General features: G+C 42.6%; 1 protein-coding gene across 7 annotated transcripts in view; it reads left to right on the forward strand.

The window, feature by feature from the left end:
* LOC145344172 (suppressor of tumorigenicity 7 protein homolog) overlaps window positions 1-26129 on the forward strand; it is a 169883-nt gene that overhangs the window by 83387 nt on the left and 60367 nt on the right. For all 7 annotated transcript variants that reach the window (XM_080191089.1, XM_080191091.1, XM_080191093.1 and 4 more), the window contains one exon: window positions 23144-23226. In XM_080191089.1, the coding sequence (XP_080047215.1) occupies window positions 23144-23226 (83 nt within the window). The remainder of the gene's footprint in view (window positions 1-23143; window positions 23227-26129) is intronic.

The raw sequence follows: 26129 nt of genomic DNA on the forward strand, positions 1-26129 counted from the left end.
CGATATTTCAATCATTTCCCGATAGACTTTGAGTTTAGTGTCAGATTCTCAAAAACCTGAGAATGTAATGTACCATAGTCTGAGCTAGCAGACAGGATTTGGTGGTATACCTCTTCATTGATGTCATAGATACTTCCAAGACATGGGAAGTGAGGACCATTTCCCAACACTTCATCATGAATCGCAATGAAAGGTGTTGGATTTGATACATTTAGTGTGAGTTGGGAGAGGACTTTAGTTGCCCTGGTGCTCAGGGTAGGTACCATGCTCTTGTAGGCTTTGATGAATGCATCAGCTATCTGTTATAGGTATTCGTCAGAGTCTTTACTAATTTGTGCATCGTCAGCTTATTGTAGTTTTAAGATATTATATGATATTATAGAAGTGGTCGCTGTCTTGTTTTTGGCTTTCAGCTGGTTGAGTTTGAAGAGTTTACCATCAGTGCAATGAGTCATTACCACACTTTGAGGTAAGTTTGTCAGCAATAAGAGAGAGAGAGAATTGTTTTGGTGCAGTGACACACCCCTTCTGACGTTGTCCTAAAATTCTATAGTGGAGTTATTATTGTTTTCTGTTGTCATGTGGGAGACAAAATATGTTTGTGAACATAGCTGGACTTCAGTATGCTGTAGCACCTTCCAAAGGACAGTTCAATTCACTGAACCGTAGGCTTTTGTGAGAATTCTCCAAGTTGGAGGCTTTTTGTGAATCCTTTTTAGTGACAACCACTAGATACCAATCAGGAGCGGGAACCCTTAATGATTTCTTCTCCCATTCCACTCATGGACGTGTGGTTAATTGTATTGATTTTGTGGTTATCCTGGCTGAGATAACTGCACAAATGGAGAATCAGATCTGGGAATGATCTGACCCGTATTGTTTAGACATACACCAGACAGTTCCTCACACACTAGTTAATGAAGGACACCTGGAGAATACTGCTTACTCAGTGGTGCATCTGAGTAAAGTTCCTCTTTTTAAAAGGTGGCATTTTTTGATGTAGCTCCGAGACTTTGATGTGATCATTAAAGGACCCAGTTCTCTGCCAATCCCCTAATGTGCCTAAAGGAGCTAATCTAATAGTGTAATTGGATTGATGTGGGTTAGATTTTGGTTGATTAACCTTGACTATGCTTGGGGGGGGCGGTAGAGAGTAGTTGAAATCTAAACAGTTAGCTTTCACAAGCACCAACGCAGAATTCGCTTTGAAGAATTACATCTGAACGGCAGCCTTATTTTTCTATGTTGTAGGTGTCATCTTAACTGAACAATTTTCTCAGTAGTATAAGAAGTAAGTCTGTCAAGCTAGGATTTCTTGATAATCAAATAAGGATTGAAAAATGACTACAATGCAGCAAAAACAACAGCTTGTATTTATATAGTGCCTTTAACTTAGCAAAATGACCCAAGGCACTTTACAGGAGAGATATCAGACAATATTTGATACTGAGCTACATGTGAAAATATTAAACCAAGTGATCAAAAGCTTGGTCTAAGAGGTAGATTTGAGGGAGACCCTTAAAGTAAAGAGAAAGGTAGAGATGTGAAGAGGGTCAGACGGCAAGTGGGGAGCTATTGTAAATCCTGCTAGAGTGAAACACTCCTGGTGGGGAGGTGGGAGATGCTAGCGGGCCCAGGGATTTCAGTTCCGGGTCTGCTAATGGCATTTAAATAGTATGCAAATTAGGCACTCCATCTATTATGCAGCTGTGTGCCGATTTCCAACTGAGAAAGCAGTGCAGCGGGATGGGAGAATCCCCCCCGATTGTTTTTTGCTAGGCAGAAATGCATGCCTAAAGCTGAGTTATTCTGTAAAGTGGACAGTGTTGCAGATGAGACCTACAGCAATATATTTTGAAATAAACCGCCAGAATTGTGTCCAGACGTAGTGACCTTAAAGATCAAGTGCCAGATCACCTTTCGAATTGATGCTAATCCAGTTTGCCACCTTTACTCTGGGGAAGATCCCTCACCCAGCCCAGTCTTGCACAAAATCAAGGGTGAGATTGAAAAGATGCAGCAGCAAGTGGTTATCTCACTGGTCACTGTGGTAACAGAATTATGTTCTGAAATGATTACATTCCAAAATAACTATATGAATCTGCATAGATGTAACTAAACAAATCAGTGCAACATGGGATCCATCCAGTAACCTCAGTGGATGAGATTCTTGCCAGACTTGCCCAAGAATATTTTATTTACCTAACTAGGTGTGAACTGTGGATTTTGGCAATTGCCTCTGGGCAAAAAGTCCAGATTGCTGACCACATTTATAACATCATTCGGAACTTTAATTTTTCAGTAGATTTCCCTTTGGAATAGAACCCATTCCAGAAATTCTCCAGAGAACAATGTCTCATTCTGCAGAAGGCGTGGAAGGAGTAATGTGCCATATGGATGACATACTTGTAAATGGCTCCATGAGGGAAGAGCATGATCACACAGCTAAAGCAGTCACGAAAATCTTAAAGGATACAGACCTAACATGGAATGAAAAATGTGAGTTCACCAAACCTATGATACATAGGTTACATAGTACAAGCCACTGCAATGACATTTGATCCTCAAAAATCAGAAAAAAATCCGAGAATTTCCACAACCTAGGAACATAACTGAGCTTCAAAGATTCTTTGGGATGGTTAACCAAATTGGAATGTTCCTACCAAATTTAGCAGTGGTCAGTGAGCTCTTGAGACAGTTGTTGAGAAGGAATCAACAGTGGTGCTGGAATGTGGACCAGCAAAATGCGTTTGAAAGGATTAAACAACTCTTAATTTCTTCTGACATATCGGCACACTATGACTCAGGATTGCTGACCGTAGTAGCAACAGATGCTTCGTTTACATGCCTAAGGACAATTTTATTTCAAGTACAAAGAGATATCAAGCCTAGATGAGTCTACTATGTCTCCAGGTCACTAACAGAAACAGAACAATGCTATGCCACAGTAGAAAAGAAGCATTGTCAATAATATGCGTGTGCAAAGATTTACCACGAGTTATGGGATTGTGCTTCAAAATCAAAACAGACCATAAGTCACATGTCACTCTTCTGAACATCAATGGAGTTTTTAAGATTCCATCCAGAATCTGGCAGTTCAGACTGAGATCAATGAGATGTGACTCCATCGTTGAGTATGTGCGAGGCAAGTATCAGACCCCAACAGATATATTGGGCGGGATTATATGGTCTTGCATGCCTCGAGACTGTAAAATCCCGCCTGAGGTCCATGGTCCACCCCTCGCCCATTCTGATTCCCGTGGCAGTGGGACAGTAAAACTCTGGCTATTATCACACGTACCATCAGAAGGAATTAAGCAAGACGATTTGCACTTCATCACATGATGCACATACATCTATAATCACTCAGCACTCCGCAGCTGTTGCATGGAAATTGCAGGAAATAAGACAAGCCCAGCAACAAGGTGAAGAATGTCTCTAAATCTGAAAATATTGTCTGGAGAAATGCCAGGCTGTATCCCCACTAATACAATACTGTGGCAGTACTTTGAACAGTACAAGCACATCTCACCATCATTGATGACTTACTGGCCTTCAACAAGAAAGTTGTGATACCCTGAGCACTTCGATTTGATATTCTTCAAAACCTTCAATAAGGCCATCTGTAAATAGGAAAATGCCATGCAAGAACACATCAGTCAGTCAGGTGATGAGGCATTACCTTTCTATAGAAGGAGTGATTTCTAGCTGTTTTACTTGTGCCATAAACAGCCAGAAACAAAAAGAACCACTATCACTTTCTACGTTTGTATCAAGGCTGTGACCTGGGAATGGATTTATTTGAATTTAAGGGGACAACCTTCCTTGTTGCTGTTGATTACTACTTACGGTGGACTGAAGAAACATATTGCATACTGGTACAGCAGGAACAGTTTTCCAATCCCTCGAGAGAATTTATACAACACATGGCATCCTGGACATCGTAGTGTCCAACAGTGGGCTGAACTTTGCTAATGAACTATTCCACAATTTCTTTCGCAGATGAACGTGGCTTCATTCATGTAACCATTTCACCAAGTGAACGGAGAAGCTGAGAGAGGAGTGCAGATCATTAAAGATTTATTGGAGAGAAACAAAGACCTTTATCTCACTCTTCTGATTTATTGAACCTCACCGCTACAAAATGGCTTCTCGCCATTAGAGTCACTTATGGGTAATAGGAGTGAGAACACAGCTTTCATCTCTAGCACAAAAATTCAAACTTCAGAATCATCATGAACAACTGCAAGAGGGTAAAACAGAATGAGGAAGAACAGAGAAACAACTAGTTTTGGAACTTCAATCACATGTACGGAGCATTTGAGTTACTAGTGTTGCAGCTCAGGAGAGAGTTTGCGTCTGACACCAGCAGAAGGTAGTTGCAATCATTGAAAAAGCTCCTTAGCCAAGATTATACAGAATTGAGACAGACGAGTTATCATATAAAGAAACCACAGTGCCTTTAAATCATTGGGGAAAAGGCTACTAGAAACTTAGGTTACGACTGACCTTCCTTTCATCATAAGGTGAGAAGTGAAGATATTCGCTGATGATTGCACAATATATGGCACCATTCACAACTCCTCAGACACTGCAGCAATCCATGTCAAAATGGAGCAAGACTTAGACAATATCAGGGTTTGGGCTGAAAATATTTGCACCAGCCAAGTGCCAGGCAATGACCATCTCCAATAAACATCACCTCTTCACATTCAGTGGTACCACCATCTTTGAATCCCCTACTATCAACATCGTGGGGGCTATTGTTGGCCATAAACTCACTTGGACAAGTGGTATAAGTGCTGTGGCTACACAGTGGTTAGCACTGCTGCCTCACAGCGCCAGGGACCTGGGTTTGATTCCAGCCTTGGGTAACCATCAGTGTGGAGTTTGCATGTTCTCCCCGTGTCTGCATGAGACTTTGCAGAGGGAATGCAGAAGGTTGTAAATATGATAGACTTTGGGGGAGATATAGAGTAAAGAGTAACCATCAGAAGCATATATGTAATAATAAATCAGACTACAAGACTATGAAGTAAGGGGATCTGAAAGGATGGAAAGCTCCAATCACGAGATCCCCAGTTGTGTAAATACATGATTTAATAGAGAGTAATGGTTTTAAGAAACTATAGACTCGAGCAATATTCTTTGGGAGAATCCCAGAAACCCTTGTCTAGATGCCAAGCATACAATGCAATATCAGGTTTTCTTTGAACAAATAAGTTATTAGTTGTATGTTAATAGGAAGCATTTTGAATTATTCTTGGAATAAACATTGAGTTATTCTTGAAGTATGCAGTAAATAAAAGTATAATTTGCTAAGTTATTATTGTCTGTTGGATTAGTGCCAGGCTGGCAGTGCCTTTCCCTGACCACCTGAATTGGGGGGTGGGGGGCACAAGGTTAATTTCGCCAGATGTCCAGTAAAATCACAAAAGGCACGAAATTGGACACAAATCCAGTTTCTCGTCTGTCGCGTTACCTTACTGGCTTGCCACACCCATCAACCAGCTGGACAAGAAGGTAAGATTGCCCCCGAGGTGTTTTAGATTAGATTTGAAGTCTGTATCAAAGGTGACAGGAGCAAAACCACATCACTTGGAGGTGTAAAAAGTAAAATAATATAGATGTCAGAAATCTGAAACAAAAATAGAAAACGTGAGAAACAGGTCAAACAACCTCTGTGGAAAGAACAAGTAAGTTCATGTTTCAGGTGTAAATCTTTCATCAAATTCTGACAACATGTCTACATCTGAAATGTTAAGCCATCTGTTCTCTCCAAATATTCTGTTCGACCTGCTGTTTTGAGATCTTGTTTCAGGTGTAACTAGCTCCTTATGTCTATGGATCCACAAAGTATGATAAAAACAACATGAAGTATGTCAAGTTAATCCACTGATCAGGTTATCATGGAATGACTATTGTAGGAAACTATTAATATAATTGGCAATGAGTTATTCTGTACTCCATATAAGAGCATTTGAACAATTACTTTTGGGAGCTAGCATATTGCTTTTGTCAGCAGCCAGCACTTGCACAGAAGTTCTGTGAGCATTCCTTGAATATTAATAGTGCAGTGCACTGTTTGATTTTGCATAATGTTGTCTGAGCTTAGTAACATATATAAGGTAGCTCTGAATATCGAAATTTGTGAATCAAATTGAACTAATTGGAAGAGCAACACTCAACCATGGTTTCTGAGAATTCTGTTATGTAGATGTACAGCATTTTTTTATGAAGCTCAGTCCAATGACAACAAACACTTTTGAACAGTAGACACTGAAGAATATTTTCCCACACCCTGAAATGTTGATCTACAGACACCCTACTAACCAGAAACAGATGAGAATACTCATCTACTTCCTTCCTCAGCTCATAACCGAATGTTGCTTGGGACACTGTGTCTTCCACAAATAACATGGGCTGGATTTTCATTTGCTGACAGAGGCATGAGTGGTTCTGGCGGAATTTGTAAATTGCCCGGGGAACTAGTGGCGCTGGATCACACAGCTTCCAGTGCTGTGTGTAATCTTCAAAGGCCTTCAGATGGAAGGAAGTGAGAAACTCATTTGCCGTCAATAAATGGTGCCATGAGCTCCTCAAGGAGCTTATTAACTGGAATTGAATGGGATTTTCATTCTTTCTTCTGGACAAAACCAAGCTGCCTGTTGCATGTTAGTGCATAGCTGTCAGGGTTGCCATAGGGCAAGAGGAAGTGCTTTTTTGTAAAATTTGAGAGGTCAAACTAGTATTGTGTTGAGTACTGAATTTTGACATGGCGCCCATGGGCACTTTGTGCCATCTTTATCTTCTTGATCCTTGCATGTGTTGCCTGCTCTCCTCAGCAAGCCAGCAGCAGCCTCCACCATGGCTGCCTCCTAACTTTGCCACTGACAGCAGACAAACTGCTCTGGCTTCCAAGGGGCACCTATAATTGGACACTGACCATGACCATCCTGTTTATGTTAATAAGTAGCTTTGTTGCAGCGGTGCGTGCTGTCAAGACCTTGGATTCATATCCAGGTTTTAGGTTCCCAACCCCGTTTTGGAAATCCAGTCCCTTTATGTCCACAGATTTGGTTGTTACCAAATACGCCAGCTGTTGAAGCTTGTAATTGGGCATTTGCACTGCAGGACACAATCCCAATGTTAAACCAATGTGATGTGATGTTTTAAAGAAATTCCAAAGCAGAATTCTTCCCTCCCAGAGTTCATTAAGTACTTTTAAATCTAATGAAAAGTACCAGGGCTTTATAGGGAAAAACTTAAAGAAGTCAGGAGCACAAAAAGATGAAATATAATTTGAAAAAAACACTTATTCGTCAGGGCATTTGTCTATAAAATATGATGGCAGTCCAGTCCTTGATTTGATTTTGATTTAATTTATTCTTGTCACATGTGTTAGTATACAGTGAAAAGTATTGTTTCTTGCATGCTATACAAAGCATACCATTCATAGAGAAGAAAAGGAGAGAGTACAGAATGTAGTGATACAGTCATAGCTAGGGGTGTAGAGAAAGTTCAACTTAACGCAAGGTAGGTCCATTCAAAAGTCTGATGGCAGCAGGGAAGAAGCTGCATCTATTTGTGCATTTATTTCTTAGATGCAAATAGATGGGCAGGCATTCACGCACCATCTTAATGGCAGCTGACAGTAAATTAGGAGATTAAACTGCAGTGCAGGAAGGGGGAGAGGTTGGTGATTTGTTTAAAAATTTGATTTCTGGTTAGTTTTCTTAACCTTTACTCTTCAAAGCTTCTTTGGTTTACATCATCCTTCCGTGTGACGGGTGTTGCTGAGGATAGCAATAGCTAGCTGGTAGGAACAAAGGTGATGATGTGGTTTGGAGTTACTTCTACAGTTATCAATCTGAATTTCTATTGGAAAACTATTTCATCATGGAAGACACCAGACTCCATGCTGTTCTTGTCCACACATGCACATTAGCAGGAACAACTAGACATCGATTAGTAGCAAAAACCCTGACTGATTTAGTCTGCTCAGGGCTTTGGCTGCTAAATATGGATGTAATACTCCCAAAGCTGCCCCAGCTGATCAACTCATTGAACAGCCTATTGATTGAATCTAAGACCTTCATAGTCTTTTGACCTAACAGCACCATATGCTGCATTTAACTATTGTGCATCAGAAGATTTGCTTCTTTGTTGATCAACATTTCAAAAAAGAAGTTTCTCAAATTGAGTATATCTGCCCCTAGGGCCACACTTTGTCTACCGGTCTTCACAAATAACTAGCAGATTTAACATATATAACCATTTTGCACTTTTTCATGCATTATCACAACTCCTTTTTCCCCCACAACAGCAGGACATTTGGTGAAAATGATCTGGTTATCCTTTCTTCATTTTCAAGAACAAAGAACAACCCAGCACGGGAAACAGGCCCTTTGGCCCAACAAGCCCGCGCCGCCGCATCCTCCTACACCTACCCTGCCCTCCGTGTATGCGAGTGGAACCCCTAACTTAGCCAGATTCAGGGGAGAATAGTGTCAATTTGGTATACCAATCAGCCTAAGAGCACATCTTTGGGGTGTGGGAGGAAACTGGAGCGCCCAGAGGAAACCCACGCAACCACAGGGAGAATGCGCAAACTCCCACAGACACATGAGGATTTAGTTTACATTGCAATATACCACATGATAATCCCATCATTCCAATGAAAATAACTCATGGCTCTTCTTGCCATTCACATTTCCTAAGCGAAAACATTGAGCACTTCTTGGTGGCTAGCTAGTGGTTAGCACTGCTGCCTCACAGCGCCAGGGACCCGGGTTCAATTCCTGGCTTGGGTTGCTGTCTGTGCAGAGTCTGCATATTTCCTCTGGATGCTCCGGTTTTCTCCCACGGTCCCAAAGACGTGCTGGTTAGGTGCATTGGCCATGCTAAATTCTCCCTCAGTGTATCTGAACAGGCGCCAGAATGCGGTGACTAGGGGATTTTCACAGTAACTTCATTGCAGTGTTAATGTAAGCCTACGTGTGACATGAATAAATAAACTTTAAAGTTGATAGATTTTCATGTTCACTACCTGGGCCATAATACAGCAAAATGAGTCACACATCATAGGGCCTAGCTGATTTTTGCTCCATTCAAATGCCCTGCCAGATTATCATCCAGGAAGTGAAGACTAAAAAGACGCTCCCTAATCTCTTTCAAATAATACTTCATTCTTTTCTTCCACAAAAGGAAGGCCATTCAGCCTATCCTAATTCATCCATTTGGGGAGATCTCTGTGAAACAGCTCCCCTTCCTTCCGCCCTCCGTTCTCTGCCACTGCAGCATCCAATTATTTTTTTAAAGTAGTTCCGGAGTTTTGGACTCCATTATGCCACCTGGGAAGCCTGTTCTATGTGTGTACCCTTCCTGTGAAGAAGAATTTCCTATACCAGTCCTACAGTTGCCCTTTATTAGTTTGAACTTGTGTTTTTTATTCCCCTCCTGAAGTAAAATTTCATGTTGGGCTTACCTATACCTCAGCTGAAAGACCCATGTTTCTCCACTAAAAGTCAAATTTTATTTATTAGTCACAAGTAGGCTTATGTTAATACTGCAGTGAAGTTACTGTGAAAATCCCCCAGTTGCCATATTCTGGCACCTGTTTGGGTACGCTGGGGGAGAATTTAGCATGGGCCGTCCACCTAATCAGCACATCTCTTGGACTGTGGGAGGAAACCGGAGCACCCGGAGGAAACTCACGCAAACACGGGGAAAACGTGAAAACTCCACTCTGACAGCGACCCAAGCTGCAAATCAAACCTGGATTCCTAACACTGTGAGGCAGCAGCGTTAACTGTGCCACCCCACTACCTCCTTATAACTCAGACCCCTAACACTGAGGACCAGCTTAAGACCTTTCCTTATGACCTGTCTTGTCAGGGATTCTGTTTCCTCCATGCCCTCCTCCTCTCACTGATCTAGTCTGACTAATTCCTTTCATTTTCATCTTTAGCAATTTCTACTGCAATCACAGTATACGTGTGGTGCCCATTTTCCCTTCCAGTATGTGCCTAACACCAAGCAGAACGTATTAAAAAAAATCTCTTCACAGCTTCTATGTTAGTGAATCTGACAAGTTCATCTTTTGGAGTGCTTAGCAGGCTTGTAAGCACAAGCCCATAGACATGTTGATGGTTAATGCGCTAATTCCTTTTACAGAAAATAATCTGGTGGCACAAATACGATATAATAGTGACTAAAGAGGCGTTTAGATGTTTTAGCTGGGGAAGATAAACTGTTGGGCCAAATAATCTAGCTCGGTATTTTCCTTTTAGATTTTTGATGTTAAACAAAGGATGAGAGCAAAAGTATGTTGGTTTTAGGTGCAGTTTCAGGAGTCATAGTATATAATGCTGTTGGCAAACAAAATAATGCAAATCTGTGCGTGATATGTGTCAATAATACTTGCCAGCTTGTCTTGGGAAAATAAGTAGCGATAGCTGGATTTGCTGGGTGGCAGCCACGACTCCTCTTAAGGGTTTAATTTTGCTGAGTAAGTTCAAATGATATGACGAGCTAAATTGTTACCTCCCTGAAGCTAAAGCTAAAACAAAATTTACAGAAGCTTTGGTATACAGTATGACTGTGCGGAAGTGACACCTATTGCAAAGGCTAAATTAGTGTGTTAGATTGTCAAGCTGCAGGTTGACGAAATCAGAGCAGGCCAATGGCAAACAAAAGGCTTTGTTGTCAGCAGCCAGCTAAACTGTTTCATTTATTACACACAACTGGTGCATTTGTTTGTCCAGAACCCAGTTTATTAAATCACTCCATTCGTGCCAACTCCCTCTGTAGTTTTAATCTGTTAAATCGTTATGCATTATGTTTGTCTTGCGTTGCCAGTTTTGCTTTGTCAATTCACAGATAATTACAGTGTGTTCAGCTGGACCAGATGAGCTTTCTATTTGGCTCACTTGAAAGCGCGTCACTGCAAGAGCACTTAGGATGACGAAGGCCCTGTTTGTTCGATATGTCTACTGCTTGAATAGAAGACAGTAGGGGGAGAGATTGGTGTGTGGTAACATGACTGGACTAGTAATCCAGAGGCCCAGGCTAATGTTCTAGAGACATGTGCTCAAGTCCCACCACATAACTGCTGGAATTCAAATTCAGTAAATAAATCTGGACGGTAAAGCAAGCCTCATCAATTGTTGGGCGGCACTGTGGTTAGCACTGCTGCCTCACAGCACCAGGGATCCAGGTTCGATTCCAGGCCTGGGTCACAGTTGGCGTGGAGACTGCACGTTCTCCCTGTGTCTGTGTAGATTTTTTTTCAGGTGCTCCGGTTTCTTCCCACAGTCCGAAATTCGTGCTCATTAGGTGCATTGGCCATGCTAAATTCTCCCTTAGTGTATTCAAATCGGCGCCACAGTGTGGCGACTAGGGGATTTTCACAGTAATTTCATTGCAGTGTTAATGTGAACTCCTTGTGACACTAATAAATAAACTTTAAGACTTTTGTTGTAAAAGCCTACCTGGTTCACTGATGTCCTTTGGTGAAAGAATTCTACCATCCTTGCCCAGTCCAGCCTGTATGTGAGTCCTGATCCACAGCAATGTAATTCTTAACTGGCCACTGAAATGCATTAACGAACCACTCAGTTTAAGGGCAATTGTGCAAGAAATAAGAAAGGCCAAATATTTAAAACAATATACCTCTGGCACATCATTATAGTAATTAGTGTTTTTAACTTCTGAGCCTTTTGCATTTCCTAAAAGGTTCTGGTAATTCTATTTCTGTAGACGGAGGCTGGATAATCTTTTCTGGGATGAAGCAGTACAGGATGTGAAGGAGGTGGGGGTTTGGATTACAGAGTTAATGAGCCTGATTTTGTTGCAGTAGGGAATCTAATGGCATAGTGTTATTAGCTAGATTCGCCCCTGCATCCTTCAGCTCAGAAGATTTTTTTCCCCACCAAGCTGCTCAATATGTGAGCTGGTGGTGACACTGCAGGGGAGGCAGGGCATCAGGGACCTGTATGAACAGGGCAGCCAATGGGGGAATCTCATTAATCAGTCACGATTAACGATTGGGAAATAAACAGAAGAAATGATATGGACAGAATGGGCGAATCCATGTTCAGTCAGGGATAGAAAGAGAAACAAAGAGGGAAAGATGCGATTGAGAGAGAGAAAGAGACAAAACCAGGAAAAAAATCAGGAAACTTATTTGACTTTTTAAATCTCAGAAAATTGAAAATTTGAAGGAATGAGACATTGCTCTCATAATAGTTAATTTTCGATGCCATGGATGTCGATCAGAAGTAAATAACATTTATCACATTGTTAAAAGGGTCCTTATTTTTGTAATTAAATATCTGCAGCTGGGTTTGGTTGTATCCACCGTGCAGATACAGCAACTTCACACCATTTAATGCAGAGTAGTGGTAAGGCAGGCAGTAAATTGCTTATTTTGTGAAGCTAAAGGCAGAACAGCACAACTTGAACCTCAATATTTAACCGCACACCTGTTCCTTGTCCAAAATGCTATACCATTTATACTCAAATGTCAGAGAGCAGAGTTAGCTGCACACTTACCTTGACAACAAATTCTGGCCTATTGAATTTCTCCAATTGAGAGAAATTATGTCGAAATGATTAGGGATGTGATCTAAGTTTCTGCCTTTTAAGAGCTGTCAAAATTGATGGAATGGAATAAGCACTATGTATGATAGGATTGATAATGGAATATCTTGCAGTGAAAGTTGTGAATCTGATTATCCTTCTTTCATAAGAATCTGTTCCTGATCTGATGAACAGGGGCTGATTGTGTTCCTTTGTTCCTGACTATATGCCCATCAGGAGATACTGGAAACCAATGTATTCTGTGGTATACATTGGTATACCTTGGTATTCTATGGTACACATAGCAGAAAGTGTGGGTAGAAGAGGACTTATTTTCGCCACTCACCTGATGAAGGAACAGCGCTCTGAAAGCTCATGATACTAAATAAGCCTGTTGGACTTTGACCTGATATTGTGAGAGACTACTTACTGTGCCCATCCCAGTCCAATGCCAGCATCGCCACATCATGACTTATTTTCGAGCAGCATTTGTTATTTTAATAGAGATAGGCCATTCTTTATCTCGTGAGACTTAATGTTTCTGCTTACAATTTGGCCAGATGTCCAGAGTAAGTACATTGATCTGCATATTGTAATGCAATTCATAAGTGGATAAAGGACCTCGTATTATAGGAAAAGCGAATGCAAATTTGCAATGCAAAACAGCCTTTGTTTTAAAATTATTTCTTAAACTGTTGTCATTGATCAATGCTTATTTAAACTTGTGTTGCGGGCAAGAGAGAGAGGCAACACTTAACCCTGTTTTTTGTTTTAAAAGTAGCCTGTGGCGCTTATTCCAACAACCCTTTGATTGTGCATTAAATTTTTAAAGTTGCTCACAGCAAACTGTCAGGACTAAATCACGAGTTTAATTTATTCACACATTCAAACCTGAGTAGAGTAGGGTGGTAGTGGGGATAATTGCAATTTCACATACAGGCATACAGAAGTATGCAGTAAGGGCATAGAATAGAGATTGCATTATAACTATTAATAAACAGTAAAAAACACAGAAGTGGATATCAGCCCGCGAGTTTGCCCGAGTCCAGGAAGTCAACACCTAAAGGAGAGGTGGGAGGGGGGAGGTACTTCATGAAGAAGATCCAGTTCAGGTGTATTCCTGGCTGAAGGCAGAAGTGCAGAATTCCTTTAAATTGGATGGCGACAGAGTGAGATTACATTGCTGTTTATAGACTTGGTCTGCTCGGCAGGCAGTAGCTAACAGCTTCCAGATAAACCGTTTTCAAAGAGGGCTTGTTGCAGGCTGCTTGGTCAGCCTGGAGTCTTGCTGTCAGATGCTTGCAGGTTGGAGCTAAATCAGTAGACTGACTGCGCTTGAATCCTGAACTGTCCATGGAGATTTCAAAATGGTTGCTCAAATCATGTGACCTCTTTCCACAACAATTTCATAAAGCGATGTTTATCTAGATCTGGCTTTTGTTTTGTGACTTATAATGTCCCATTCATCAGCTGCTGAAAGAGTAATTACCACATTGGAAACCTGTTCTGTGTAGCTATTATTTTGGTAGATCATCACACTCTGATAGAGGGGTAAGTTTATAAAGATGTAAATTACGTCCATTTCTTTTCAGCAATTCCTTTTTGAAATGTGTCTTGACGGTTCCAGATGTGAGATTCTCTGAGCAACATGACAGGGCATGCATCGAGTGCAATCTATAAAATGCCTTTGTGGTCACTTTACAATTCCAGACATCAGGTGACTTGTGGCAGCATACTTTGGGTCAGCTAATTTCTTTTTTAAGTTTGATATACACAGTTTCTGATTCCTTTCCTGTCTTATTGGCATGTCATTTAACTCTACAGTACATCATTCAGTGAGTGCTATATTGTTAGTGGTGCCGGCTTTTAAACGAAACATGATTGAGATCTTGTCTGTTTCTCTACGTAGAAGATAAAGATCTCATTTATTAATCAGAGAAGAACTGACATTTTTACTACTGCCAACCTCTCAAACATTAAAAGGACATTAGTTTCTATGTCTGGAAGATATTGCAATCACATACTGGTTGCTGAATTTACCTACTCGATGAGAGTCAGTGCACCTCAAATGCAGTTTGTCGTATGAAAAAAACGTCTCTCTCTACAAAAAGGATTACCCTATTCATTTTTTTCCTTGTATTCTGAACCCTTTTACCCATTGGAAATATATTTCTCCAAAACAAAACCCAGCAAAGCAGATAAACTAACTTTGTTACTTTTGGTCTGATTACTGTTGAAAATTAGTGAATTACTCTGTTTTAGACAGCACCAGTCTTATGTTTTTTAAAATTGTAGGGGATGCTGTGAAATTTATATTTGTTGATGAGGAAAGAGCAGCAAGTTGATTGAAGGCTAAATCTGCTGAGAAGTAGAAATATTTTACATTCCATCAAAGGCCTCCTTCTAGTTTATTGCGGGTGATTAAATAGATTAATCCAATTGATCCCGAAGTTAAATAATGATGCCACTCCTGACTTGTGTTAATTTATACTGATGAATATGCAGCTGCAATTATTTGAAGAAAATGCCTCATGCCCAAACTCAGATTGAGAAAAAAGGTGCTTGTGTTCGGTATGTGCTAGCAATACCTTATTTTTAAATGTGAAATAGCCTAAGGATAAGAATCAACGTTTAACATCCAGATTATTACAAAGAAGCTTTGTCAGAGTTCTTCCCTTCCTCCACACTGCAGGCTATCAGGAGAAAACTTGGATTTGTTCAGGTGGAAATCTCACTAATCATTTTTAATCATACTCGCTCAGGGACCTCGAGGGGGATTTGCAGCATCAACCTGCATACTCCCGGTGAAATCCTTGAAACAAGGACTCCTTCAATTGGGTACTGTTCCTGTTTGTCAAGCTGCATTAAGCATTTTGTAAAGGAGCGGGGAACTACTCACCTAGTTGTAATCTGCAGTAAAACCGTCTGCCTAATCCTGGAGAATTACACGCACCAGTGTGTTGGATTCCTCTTCCGCATTCTTCTGAAGTGAGGAATGCCCCATAAATTTATTCAAGATGCATTGGCACATAACCCGGGATATTGTGAAGTAAAATCAAACCAAGGGCAAAATACTGAAGAGCTTGTGATTAGTATTTGAATAGGTTGAGACTACCACTGCTGTATGAGATGTGCTGCATGCTCACCTGCATGCACTTGGCACAATCATTTACAGAGCAAATTGATCAGCCTTCCAATTCAACTCTGTCAGCAACATTTGCTGTTTCCATTTCTAAATAAAAGAAGTAACTATTGAGTGTCAGCTTGGTTTGTAGTCGGCAGGTTGATGGGTCAAGCTGTGCTTTAATAATTTGATGATATGTTTGAATTAACGCTTCATAAAACACTGAGGAAATGCTGCATTTTTTTTTCATTCATTTATGGGGTGAGGACGTCACTGGCTAGGCCGGCATTTATTGCCCAATCCTAACTGCCCTTGAGAAGGTGCTGCCTTCTTGAACTGCTGCAGTCCATGTGGCCTAGGTGCACCCTTGATGCTGCCTTGAGGGGGGGGGGGTGGTGGAGAGAGGTGGTGGAGAGAGGTGGTGGTGGTGGTGGTGCTCCAGGGATTTTGACCCAGTGATTGTGATGGAACTGTGATGTATTTCAAAGTCAGGATGGCGAGTGGCTTAGAGAGTAACTTCCTGGTCATGGTCTTCCCATGAATCTGCTGCACTTGTCCTTCCAGGTGGTGGAAGTCACGGGTTTGGAAGGTTCTGTCACAGGATCCTTTGGTGAGTTTCTGCAGTTCATCTTATAGATGGGACACACTGCTGCCACTGTGTGTCGGTGGTAAAGGGAGTGGATGCTTGTGCCTGGGTGGTTTCTTAACTGTGGTTGGAGCTGCGCTCGTCCAGGCAGTGGAGAGTATTCCATCACACTTTGACTTGTGCCTTGTAGAGGTGGTCAGGCTTTGTTGGAAATGCAATCTTTCCAATCAGATGTTAAAGCCAAGTTTCTACCTACTTATTTAGGTGGATACAGATTGTTCTTTGTACAGTGGGAAGAAGGGCAGGGTAGTAGTTCTTGCCCTCTGAGCAATAGTTTTCCTAGCATCAAACATACTAATTCAGGATTGACCACATTGCTGTTTGTAGAACCTTACTGTTTGCAATTTGGTTACTGATTTTCGTGTCATGTTATCATGGGGGCAATCTTGAGCCCATGCTCACCGTCCCCGGGAATGACGGCAGGGACTGAAGATTTGGTGATATCTCAGAAGTCGCATTTCATGCTGGCGAGATCCTGATCCTGAGGGCGTGAACCTGCTTTAAATACATTTTAATTTATTTATATGAAATTAGCCCCCCGCCCTCCCTTTCCCCACTATATATTCAAAAAGGTTTACAACAGGTTTACCTAGAGGAGAAATGACGGCTCTGATCTGGAGGAAGAAGGTGGGGGAAGTTGCGGGGGGGAAGAAATGCTGATTCCAAGTGGGCGTAGGGAGGAGAAATGCTGGCTCCAATTGGGAATGTGGGGAGAAGGGTGGAGGAGAGGAACTTAGCTAGGCACTATCCCCATTATCCCACACATCTCCCATGGCTAATCCCCATAACCTACACATCTTGGGACTGTGGAAGGAAATTGGAGTGCCTGGAGGAAACCCATGTAGACACGGGGAGAATGTGCAGACTGCACACAGGCAGTGACCCAAGCCGGGAATCAAATCCAGGTCCCTGGCACTGTGAAGCAGCAGTGCTAACCACTGTGCCACCATGCCGCCCTCAGCTCGTTATTGGATTAAGGAAGCAACTTTGAATAAAATGAACAAGAGATGTGTGACTCTTTAACAGTCGAGCCCAGTGCACCTAATACAGCAAAATAACAACAATTTGAAAACATGTAGCACCTTTGATAAGCTTCTCAAGGTGCTATTCAGTGGAGGCAGGTAAGAGAATGAATGTTGACTCATGAATGGAACTATTAGGAAGAATGTCTGAAATCTGGTTAAATAGATGGTTTTGGGAAAGTTTTTAAAGCGGGAGATGTGGGGAGTTTGGGGGGGGAGTGCATAGGAGGTTTCTTGTCTGCTGTGGCGGCTCTGCCCACAATGATTAGACAGTAGAAGGGGAGAAGCTGATAAGGCCTGAATCTGAGGGCTGAAAGATACAGGAGGCATGGGTCTCAAGGAGACTAAAGATAAGACGGTGTGAGTCTGTGTAAGCATTTGTAGATGCGGATGTGGATATTAAATTCTGTTCTTTGCAGGACAGGATGTCAATGTAGATCTGTGAGGATGACGGATACAATTTGACAGCATTGAGGAGCCAGCTTCGAAGAGAGTGGTTCCCCTGGATGATTGGAAAAGAAAGGGCTTGCATCAAATCAAGCTCGTAGATGAGAGTTCAGTGTTTTAGCCTGCTTTGTCACCATTCATTTTCATCAGCTTCTAACCAGATTCTACACGGACCAATGGGCAGGGGCACAAGGAAGAATGCTGAGGGCACTGCTGGCCTGCAGATGTTAAGAAAAAAATTACACAAGCAATTGCTGTATTGGCATTTGTGAGTAGGGAGCATTTTAGCAGAATTTAGTTGTCTTTAATGGTGTGGTGAGTGAAATAGTAAGAAGAAAATTAGTCCCTTGCTCAAAAGCCCTGTCACCATTCAGTTTCATGTGAAAGCCTTTGAGAACTGACAGACAACCGTTCATTTTTCATCTTGCTTGCCCTCACAACTGGAGGAGGAAACATAATTAGGGTCACCTACTGCACCAGTTAAGGACCTATTGTGGATGTGCTATATTGCACACTATATCTGTCTTGCATGTTGTGCCAGGCCCTTTGGAAGCCAAGGTTGATTTTCTTTCTAGATCCTCCTGCAAGACAGCTTGCGTCCAGGTGGTTCCTGGAGGTGTCCAAGTTGACACCGATTTGGAGGTATTCTTGATTGGGGTGCCCTTAGGGCTCTCTCTCCAACTAAAGTTTTCATCTGAGCAGACTATATCCCCCAAACAGCCACTGATCAGAGAAGATGGTGTACAGTGTGAGGAAGCAACGGACTGAATACTGCAGCTGTTTTTAATCTGTGCAACACAGTGGTGCGTAACTCCATGTGAGTTGCAGCTGTTGAAAGGTCCACAAGAGTTTGCAACCAGTATATGTTCGGCTTGAAGAAATCACATCTCAGCTGTGAGGAATGAGATTTATTGGATAAAGTCTTTGCCATCTGTTGTGCAGTGAGATAGATATCTGGTTGAATTAAACTCGGTTTTAAACTGCTCACTTACTTGAATAAGTTTGCAGTTTGAGGGAACTCAGTGATCGTAAATGATAATTTCATGCAGACCTCTGAGAACTGCCATGAACGTCAGCTGTCCGTGGTGTAAATCAGAAGGAAAAACAGTGTTTACTCTTACGAACTTTGATGTTCGTATTTACTTTAACTGCTGCGTCACTGTTTTGTCAAGTAAATTCAGATTATTGTGTCCCTCTTGCCATCCTGATGTATTGCTGGCCCTCTGCGTCCATTCAAATTTTTTTGTTGCTTTTGGGTTGCGGGAGGTGAGTGGAGTGCTGTGTGTGACAAGGAAAGGAGCCCCCAATGGCTGTATGCTGCACCTTCCTGTTGGGAAGCTGGGTTAAATGTGGCCTGCAGCCCTCAGCAGCTCCTTTCCCATCTTTTTTTCAATTTGTTCATGGGATGTGAGTGTCGCTGCCAGGGCCAGCATTTATTGCCCATCCCTAATTACCCTTGAGATAGGTAGCTTGCTAAGCCCATTTCAGAGGGCATTTTAAGAGTCAGCCACACTAATGTGGGTCCGGAGTCACATGTAGGCCAGACAGGGTAAGGATGGTAGATTTCCTTCTTTAAAGATGGGTTTTTACAGCAGTTGACAATGGTTTCGTGGTGACAATTATGCTTTTAATTGCAGATTTTTATTGAATTCCAATTTCACCATCTGCCATGATGGGATTTGAACCCAAGTCCCCAGAGTATTACGTGGAATACCAAATCTCTGAATTACAAGACCAGGGATAATACCACTACATCATCTTCTCCCCATTACTTCTACTTCTTTGCTCTCATTGCCCATCCCACCCCCATGTAAGATCACAGGATTGGTTAACCTTGTGAGGAATATTAATTAAAGTACACTGGTTTAATTCTTAAACATAAGAAATAGGAAATAGGAGCAGGAGTAGGCCATCCAGTCCTCCGAGCCTGCCCCGCCATTCAATAAGATCATGGCTGATCTGTCGTTGCTCAGTTCCACTTTCCCGCCCTCTCCCCATAACCCTTAATCCCTTCTCCTATCAAAAACCCATCAACCCGCGTCTTAAAAATATTTAGCGAGGCAGCCTCCACCACTTCAACGGGCAGAGAATTCCAGAGATTCACCACCCTTTGAGTGAAGAAGTTCCTCCTCAACTCCGTTCTAAACCGCCCCCCCTTTATCTTGAGGCTGTGCCCCCTAGTCCTACTGTCTTTTTTGAGCGGGAAGAAATGCACACAGTACTCCAGTTGTGGCCTCACCAATGCCCTATACAGCTATAAACTATAAATATAAATATAAACTATAAACCCTCGACCATAACACTGCGTGAAACATCCATCTGGGAATATGTTGCCTACATGCTGTAGCGTATTAAAGGCTTGAATTTGACTTACGTGAGCCACCTTGTATTAACATGTCCAGAATATTCTAAAATTTACATTAGCAGTCTTCTATTAATTCATCAAAGGGAATTACTGAAATCTTGAACCAACTAATTCAATTGGAAGATTTTGGATACCAAATGAAAAGCCTGGGTTTTTGCTCTCAGGTGGGAAATGCAAAGTCAAGACATTTTACCTCATTCTGCAAACCCAAGACGGAGAACATGGCCTAGAATGTCAGATCTTTTGATCTGGGGTGATGAGGTTCCACGGGTGACCCTAAATGAGTGTGAAGGCTGCCGGATAGGGAGATGAATATCAAAGCTTTAAAAAGAAACAGAGAAACATAGTCCTCTCCCCTTGCATCCCCTCATACTCACCATGTCCCATCTATACCAGCACACCTCATACTCCCCACCCATCCCCATGCCCCCTCACCCTCCATGCAAACCCCAATTCTTCTGCCCACTGCCATGGCCCCTCATACCCTCTGTGCCAATCTATGGCCCCCACTCATCCTCATGGCCCTTCATAGCCCCAATGCCAACTTAGCAAAAACTCATGTCAACCCATGCTTCCCAGCCACCACCTTTTGCCCTCACACCCACCATGTTAACTCAGCCAGTATCCACCTTGGGAAGATCTCAGAACCCGTGCTGAGATTAAATGAAGTTCCAAGTATCTTTTGCAGACTTTATTTTTTAAAAAAACCCTCATTCGTTAAGACTTGTTTACTATATTTACATTCTTTCAACTATATTGCCCTTTATAACAGCAGATATTTCATTCAGTAGCATAATCGGAATACAGACAAAATCAACGCAGTTTGCATTCCATGTAAAAGTATAGATGAAAGGTCGACTGCAACACAAACTAATTGGAAAAATATTGTTCTGAACTTACATCAGCAAGTCTTGTCAGAGGACTGACACTATGGTACTTACGGACAAGCTTGATCTCTAAGTAGACTGCCATTAGGCATTTTCAGCCTGAAACTGAGTGCATAACTGCAAATTACTCTGAACGTTCAAGACTTTATATAATCAGGTTACTGTATAAACTAATGTGGGAAGTTGTCTTTTTTTTATTGAAACAATTAGTTATGCACTTTGGTAGTGTGCCTGGTGTGTTAGAATGCAGAGCATTACTAGAGTTTAAAAAGATCTGTAAGTTTGTTGGCTTCTGTCACATTTTTGAGCAATGTCTTACTCTAATAAATTGCCTGTAAGGAATGGCCTGAGAGTTACTTTGCCCCACTCTTGGATCATTAGTGCCCCCTTGTGTTGACTATGAGGTGGTGGAAGTTATAAATCCATTGTGTAAAGTCAGTCTGCAATGTATTACCAAATGGGAATAATTGACCCTGAACTGAATGTTGAGATTTTGGGGGCAACGTGAGCTGGTAAGTCAGAGCGAAAGGCTAAAAAAACCGGTTTGCATTCAATTTCTTTCCTCTCCCGATCGTACCAGCACTGTTTTGCTGGCAAAATCAGCTTTTGTGCCTGGAAATCGTTTAAATATCATTAGTGACTCCAGGCACTATCTTCCGGGGTCATTTGAACTTAGCTGCTCGCTTAACGGCCCTCACTGGTGAGAACCACATATGGTCCCCAACTAATGGGGACCGGATGTGATGGCCTCATCGTGGGTTCAGAGGCCATTGTAGCCAAGAGGGATTGTGGGCAGGGCTGGGCAGTGTCCATGGGACAGTGTCAGCCTGGTAGTATCTGTTTAGCACTGGATACAGGGCACACTCACAGTGCCAAGGATGCTTGGCCTGAGGGGGTTGGGGCCTGAAGGGGATGGGGAAATAGCAGGGGGAGGCAGTGTTGGGTGGGGTGGGGGTGGGGGGGGGGGGCGGTGTGTGAAAGGGAAGTGAGGAAATCTGCAGGGATTGTTTGCACATTTGTGCATCAATATTTCTGTGCCTCAGCTCGAAAGATTCTCCGTCTCACCGTTCTGTAGCTTTCTGCACCTGTTCCTCTCATGCACAAGATAAATCAAGAAAGTAAATATAAAGCTGAATATCTTTGAACAATTATTTTTTGAAAAATTAATTGAAAAATTATAAGGGCAGCACAGTGGTACAGTGATTAGCACTGCTGCCTCACAGTGCCAGGGACCAAGGTTCAATTCCGGCCTTGGGTGACTGTGGAGTTTCCATGTTCTCCCCGTTTCTGCGTGGGTTTCCTCCCAATGCTCCGGCTTCCTCCCACACTCAAACGGTGCACAGGTTAGGTGGATTAGCCAAGCTAAATTGCCCCTTAGTTTCCCAAGATGTGTAGGTTAGTGGATTAGCCAAAGGTTAAGATGGAGTGGTGGGCCTGGGTAAGATAGTCTGTCAGAGAGTCGGTGCAGATTCGATGGGTTGAATGGCCTTCTTCTGCACCGCAAGGATTCTATGATTCTCTGGATATGGGTGTTTTGTTGCTCGCCTCGACTTGCCCTGTGAAGGTTGTAGTGGGTGTTCCTCTTGAATGGCAGCAGTTGTTTGCTACGCCTCTTCAGGTGGCATTTCGGAGTCACTGAAAGCCAGGTTTCAGAGAAGGAATTAGTGAACTAGTCGGGTTTTACAACAATCTCCACAGCCTTATGTCTATTGATACTAGTTTATTTTTAATTTTCAGGGCTTTTCTTTCCTATTAGAAAACTAAATTCAAATTCTCAAACACAATCTTTGCCTCTGCTTTAGAAAGCTCAGTAGCAGAATCTGCACACGACTGTAACCAGTAGTTAAACTCTGAGACGAACGGTGATTTCTGAAAACTATTCATAATTGTAAATTGCAAAATCATATATTGAAATCTGCAATTCATACATACATATTCTATCAGGTCAGATCCAAAAATTGGATAGCATTGAAGTTCAAGACTGTTTATAAGTGCTTTTAAATCCTGTAGAACTGTGCTTTTGCCTTTAAAGATGAATGTTAATACATCTTACCCTTCTTTCTTTTGCAGTGAGTATGTTTTTGAATACGTTAACTCCCAAATTCTACGTTGCTCTGACAGGCACATCATCTTTGATCTCCGGGCTTATTCTGGTGAGTCAGTATCATCATTGTTAGTAACATTAATAATAATATGGGCATAAATAAACGTGGAGGATTTGTCCAGCTTGCTGATGATCCTGTCTAACATACTGCACCATTTCAGTTCTTCCACCTCCTGTAATTTCTTGATCTTTTTTCTGGAAGCGTTTTGATACTACTGCTTCTATAGACTCTATGACTAAACACGTGTATTTGCCTTCCATTATAATCAAGAAAGCTCACATTTTTGGTTATGGGGTGGAATTTTCCAATCCCGCCAACAGCGGGATTTTGTGTTAGATGGGGCAGTTAATTTGGCGTGTTTTTTTTAAAGAAGTCTGTTTGCTGCTGAAGGAGAATTAGTTTGGAATTTTGTTCTCCCTACTTTGATAGTGGGCTAAAGGCAGATCGAATTTCCCAATCAACAATGTTGGGAACCCCATTTGCAATCATTAGCATCTCATGTATGTTAATTAGAAGGTTATCGTGCCAGAATATCCTCCGGATTAAGTTCCCCCTCCCCCAGTGAGAATTTAGAACGTTCAGATTTACGAGTGTACATAAGTAGCGAGCTTCATCTCTTCCACACTTTGAGATTATTAGATGTTACTTTTGCCTTCTTGGGGACCTCAGATAACTTCACTCAATGCTGGTAGCAACAGCAATGCCAAGGCTGGAGAGATAAGGCATGTGAAGGCTGGAAGGATGAAGGGGTATGGTGGTAGGATGGAAGGGTGGAGCAGTGGTGGCTGGACACGCGAGGCAGGCTTACTGGGGAAGCGGAAGAGAGTATTCAGGTGCCGGGGTTGGGGGGGTGAAGTCTGGATACCAGTGATAGGAGGTACAGTTACAGTCAGAGGGGATAATGGGATACGGTGGGGTTGCAGGTCCAGGGTGGGAGTGGTAGGTGAAGGTGTTGTCGGGAGGGTCACAAGGGCTAGATAGATGGCTTAGGTACTGGGAGGGCGCAGGGTGGGCATGACAACAGTAATGCGTGTTGATTCTGAGGGAATGAAAGGCAAATGGAGATAGATTGTGATAGAATCCAGGGTAATGGGAGGAAGTTCAAGGGTGACAGAGAGGAGAGGAATAGTGATATTGGGTAGTCTGTGGTGATGGGGAGAAGTTGGTAGGTGACAGGGAGAGGCTAGAAGTAGTGAGTTTGAAAGATGAAGAGCACCATTTTTCCATTCTGACCTTGAGTACACAGCTATTTAGTCAATGAGATCTCACAAGATGGGGGGAGGATCTTTCTGGGTGGATTCACAGTCAGCACAAGTGGCTGACAAAAGGGAAACCCTAATAATTAAGACAACTGGATGTCGTTCATGCACAGTTGTGTTCTCACACATTGCAGCAGATTTACTCCCAACTCATGACATCAAGATCCCAGCAAAGTCTGGAGCTGCTGTTCATTTTGCATTCGGAGGCAGGGAAGTGGATATCTCTGAAAGCAGCTGCTAGATAACAGCCAACTTGTGACTCCACATCTCCATCCTCCTGGATGAATGGTTTTGGCTGACAAGTCCTCATGCAGTTTGTCTTTCCTTCCTGCCAACGCAATGGGCTCTCTATAGAGTCTCAAAGGTAGTGGAGATAAGCAGAATAGTGCTGGAGTGAAGCTTCTTGCACTTGGCTCTCATCATCCTGGTCACAGAGCAATGTCTCCACATCTCTGGTCTTCCAGGGTGTCCTTTATTTGGAAGGAGTGGGATGGGTTTGCCATGTCTAGATGGAGGCCAGGCGCAAGGCTTAGCACTGACCTGTTGGCTTTGAGTTGGAGGAAACCCTGTAAAGGTCATGCTAACCATTTGTATTAGTTCAATCTGTTCACACATTTACTGAGACATCAATGACACAGGCTGCAGGCAACCTACCTTGGTAATGGCTCTAATCGAGAAGAGGAGAGGAGGGCTCATTGCTGGTTGGCACAAGGCCAAGAGGAGCTAGGGCTGGAGCAGGAAGAAGCAACGGAGTTTCTATAGCGTTAAAAGGCTAGTAGACCTGCATCTCTGCACTGGCAAGCATTGGTGCAATTGCTGGTAGTGCTCTTATCAAGAAATGAGCGGAAGGCATTGCAGGCGTGCCCTCGTATTTCCTGGGCTGTGGTTGCCAGCTTCTCAGTGTGAGCTACAGCCATAACAACTTTGGAGGAGTAATGCAGAGCTCCTGGCCTGCAATGAGTGAATGCCTGTCTGGGTGTCTTTTGAAAATGGCGTCAGGACTTTTGATCCCATGAGGCGACAGTGGGGCGACCGACTTCCTGCTACCCGCCATGAGATTCGCTGCTCTTCACGCAGCTGCATAAGTAATAGGCTGATCGGAAGATTGTGTGTGTTCTGTCGTGCCGATGCCCAGCAGGAATTGTGTCAACTTTCCCACCCGTCACCAGACTTGGTGTCCAGAATGGAAAATTCCACCCACGGCATACCTGCTGCTGAAATTCGAAAGGTTCCTAAAGAGGTTTCTTGGAACTGCTCCTTGACTGGGACTGCATGGTCTCTGGACTTGAGCCCTGGAACTGAATGCTTTTTTTTATCAATTGCATAGAAATGAAAACTTGTCTTTGTGCAACACCTGTCATTACCTTGGGACATTTCAAAACACTGTACAGTCAATGAAATAATTTTGAAGTGTGGTAATGGTGGAAACATTACAATGTAGAAATTGCAAACAGCAAGCCCCAACAAACAATAATGTGCTGATGATTGGACCAGCCACTGCAGTGATTTTGATTGAGAGATAGATATTGGCCAGGACAACATGGATAGCTCCCCCCGCTCATCTTCGCAATCGTGCCATGGAGGGTAAAAAGCGGACTGGGCTTTGTTTTTAACGCTTTGCTCGAAGGACTGCACCTCCAACAGTGCAGCACTCCCTCAGTGGAGTGTGCCAGCCTACATTACTGTCCTTGA

This window comes from Carcharhinus amblyrhynchos, chromosome 6 (assembly GCF_965287045.1).
Source record: "Carcharhinus amblyrhynchos chromosome 6, sCarAmb.v2.hapA, whole genome shotgun sequence".
Taxonomy (NCBI): domain Eukaryota; kingdom Metazoa; phylum Chordata; class Chondrichthyes; order Carcharhiniformes; family Carcharhinidae; genus Carcharhinus; species Carcharhinus amblyrhynchos.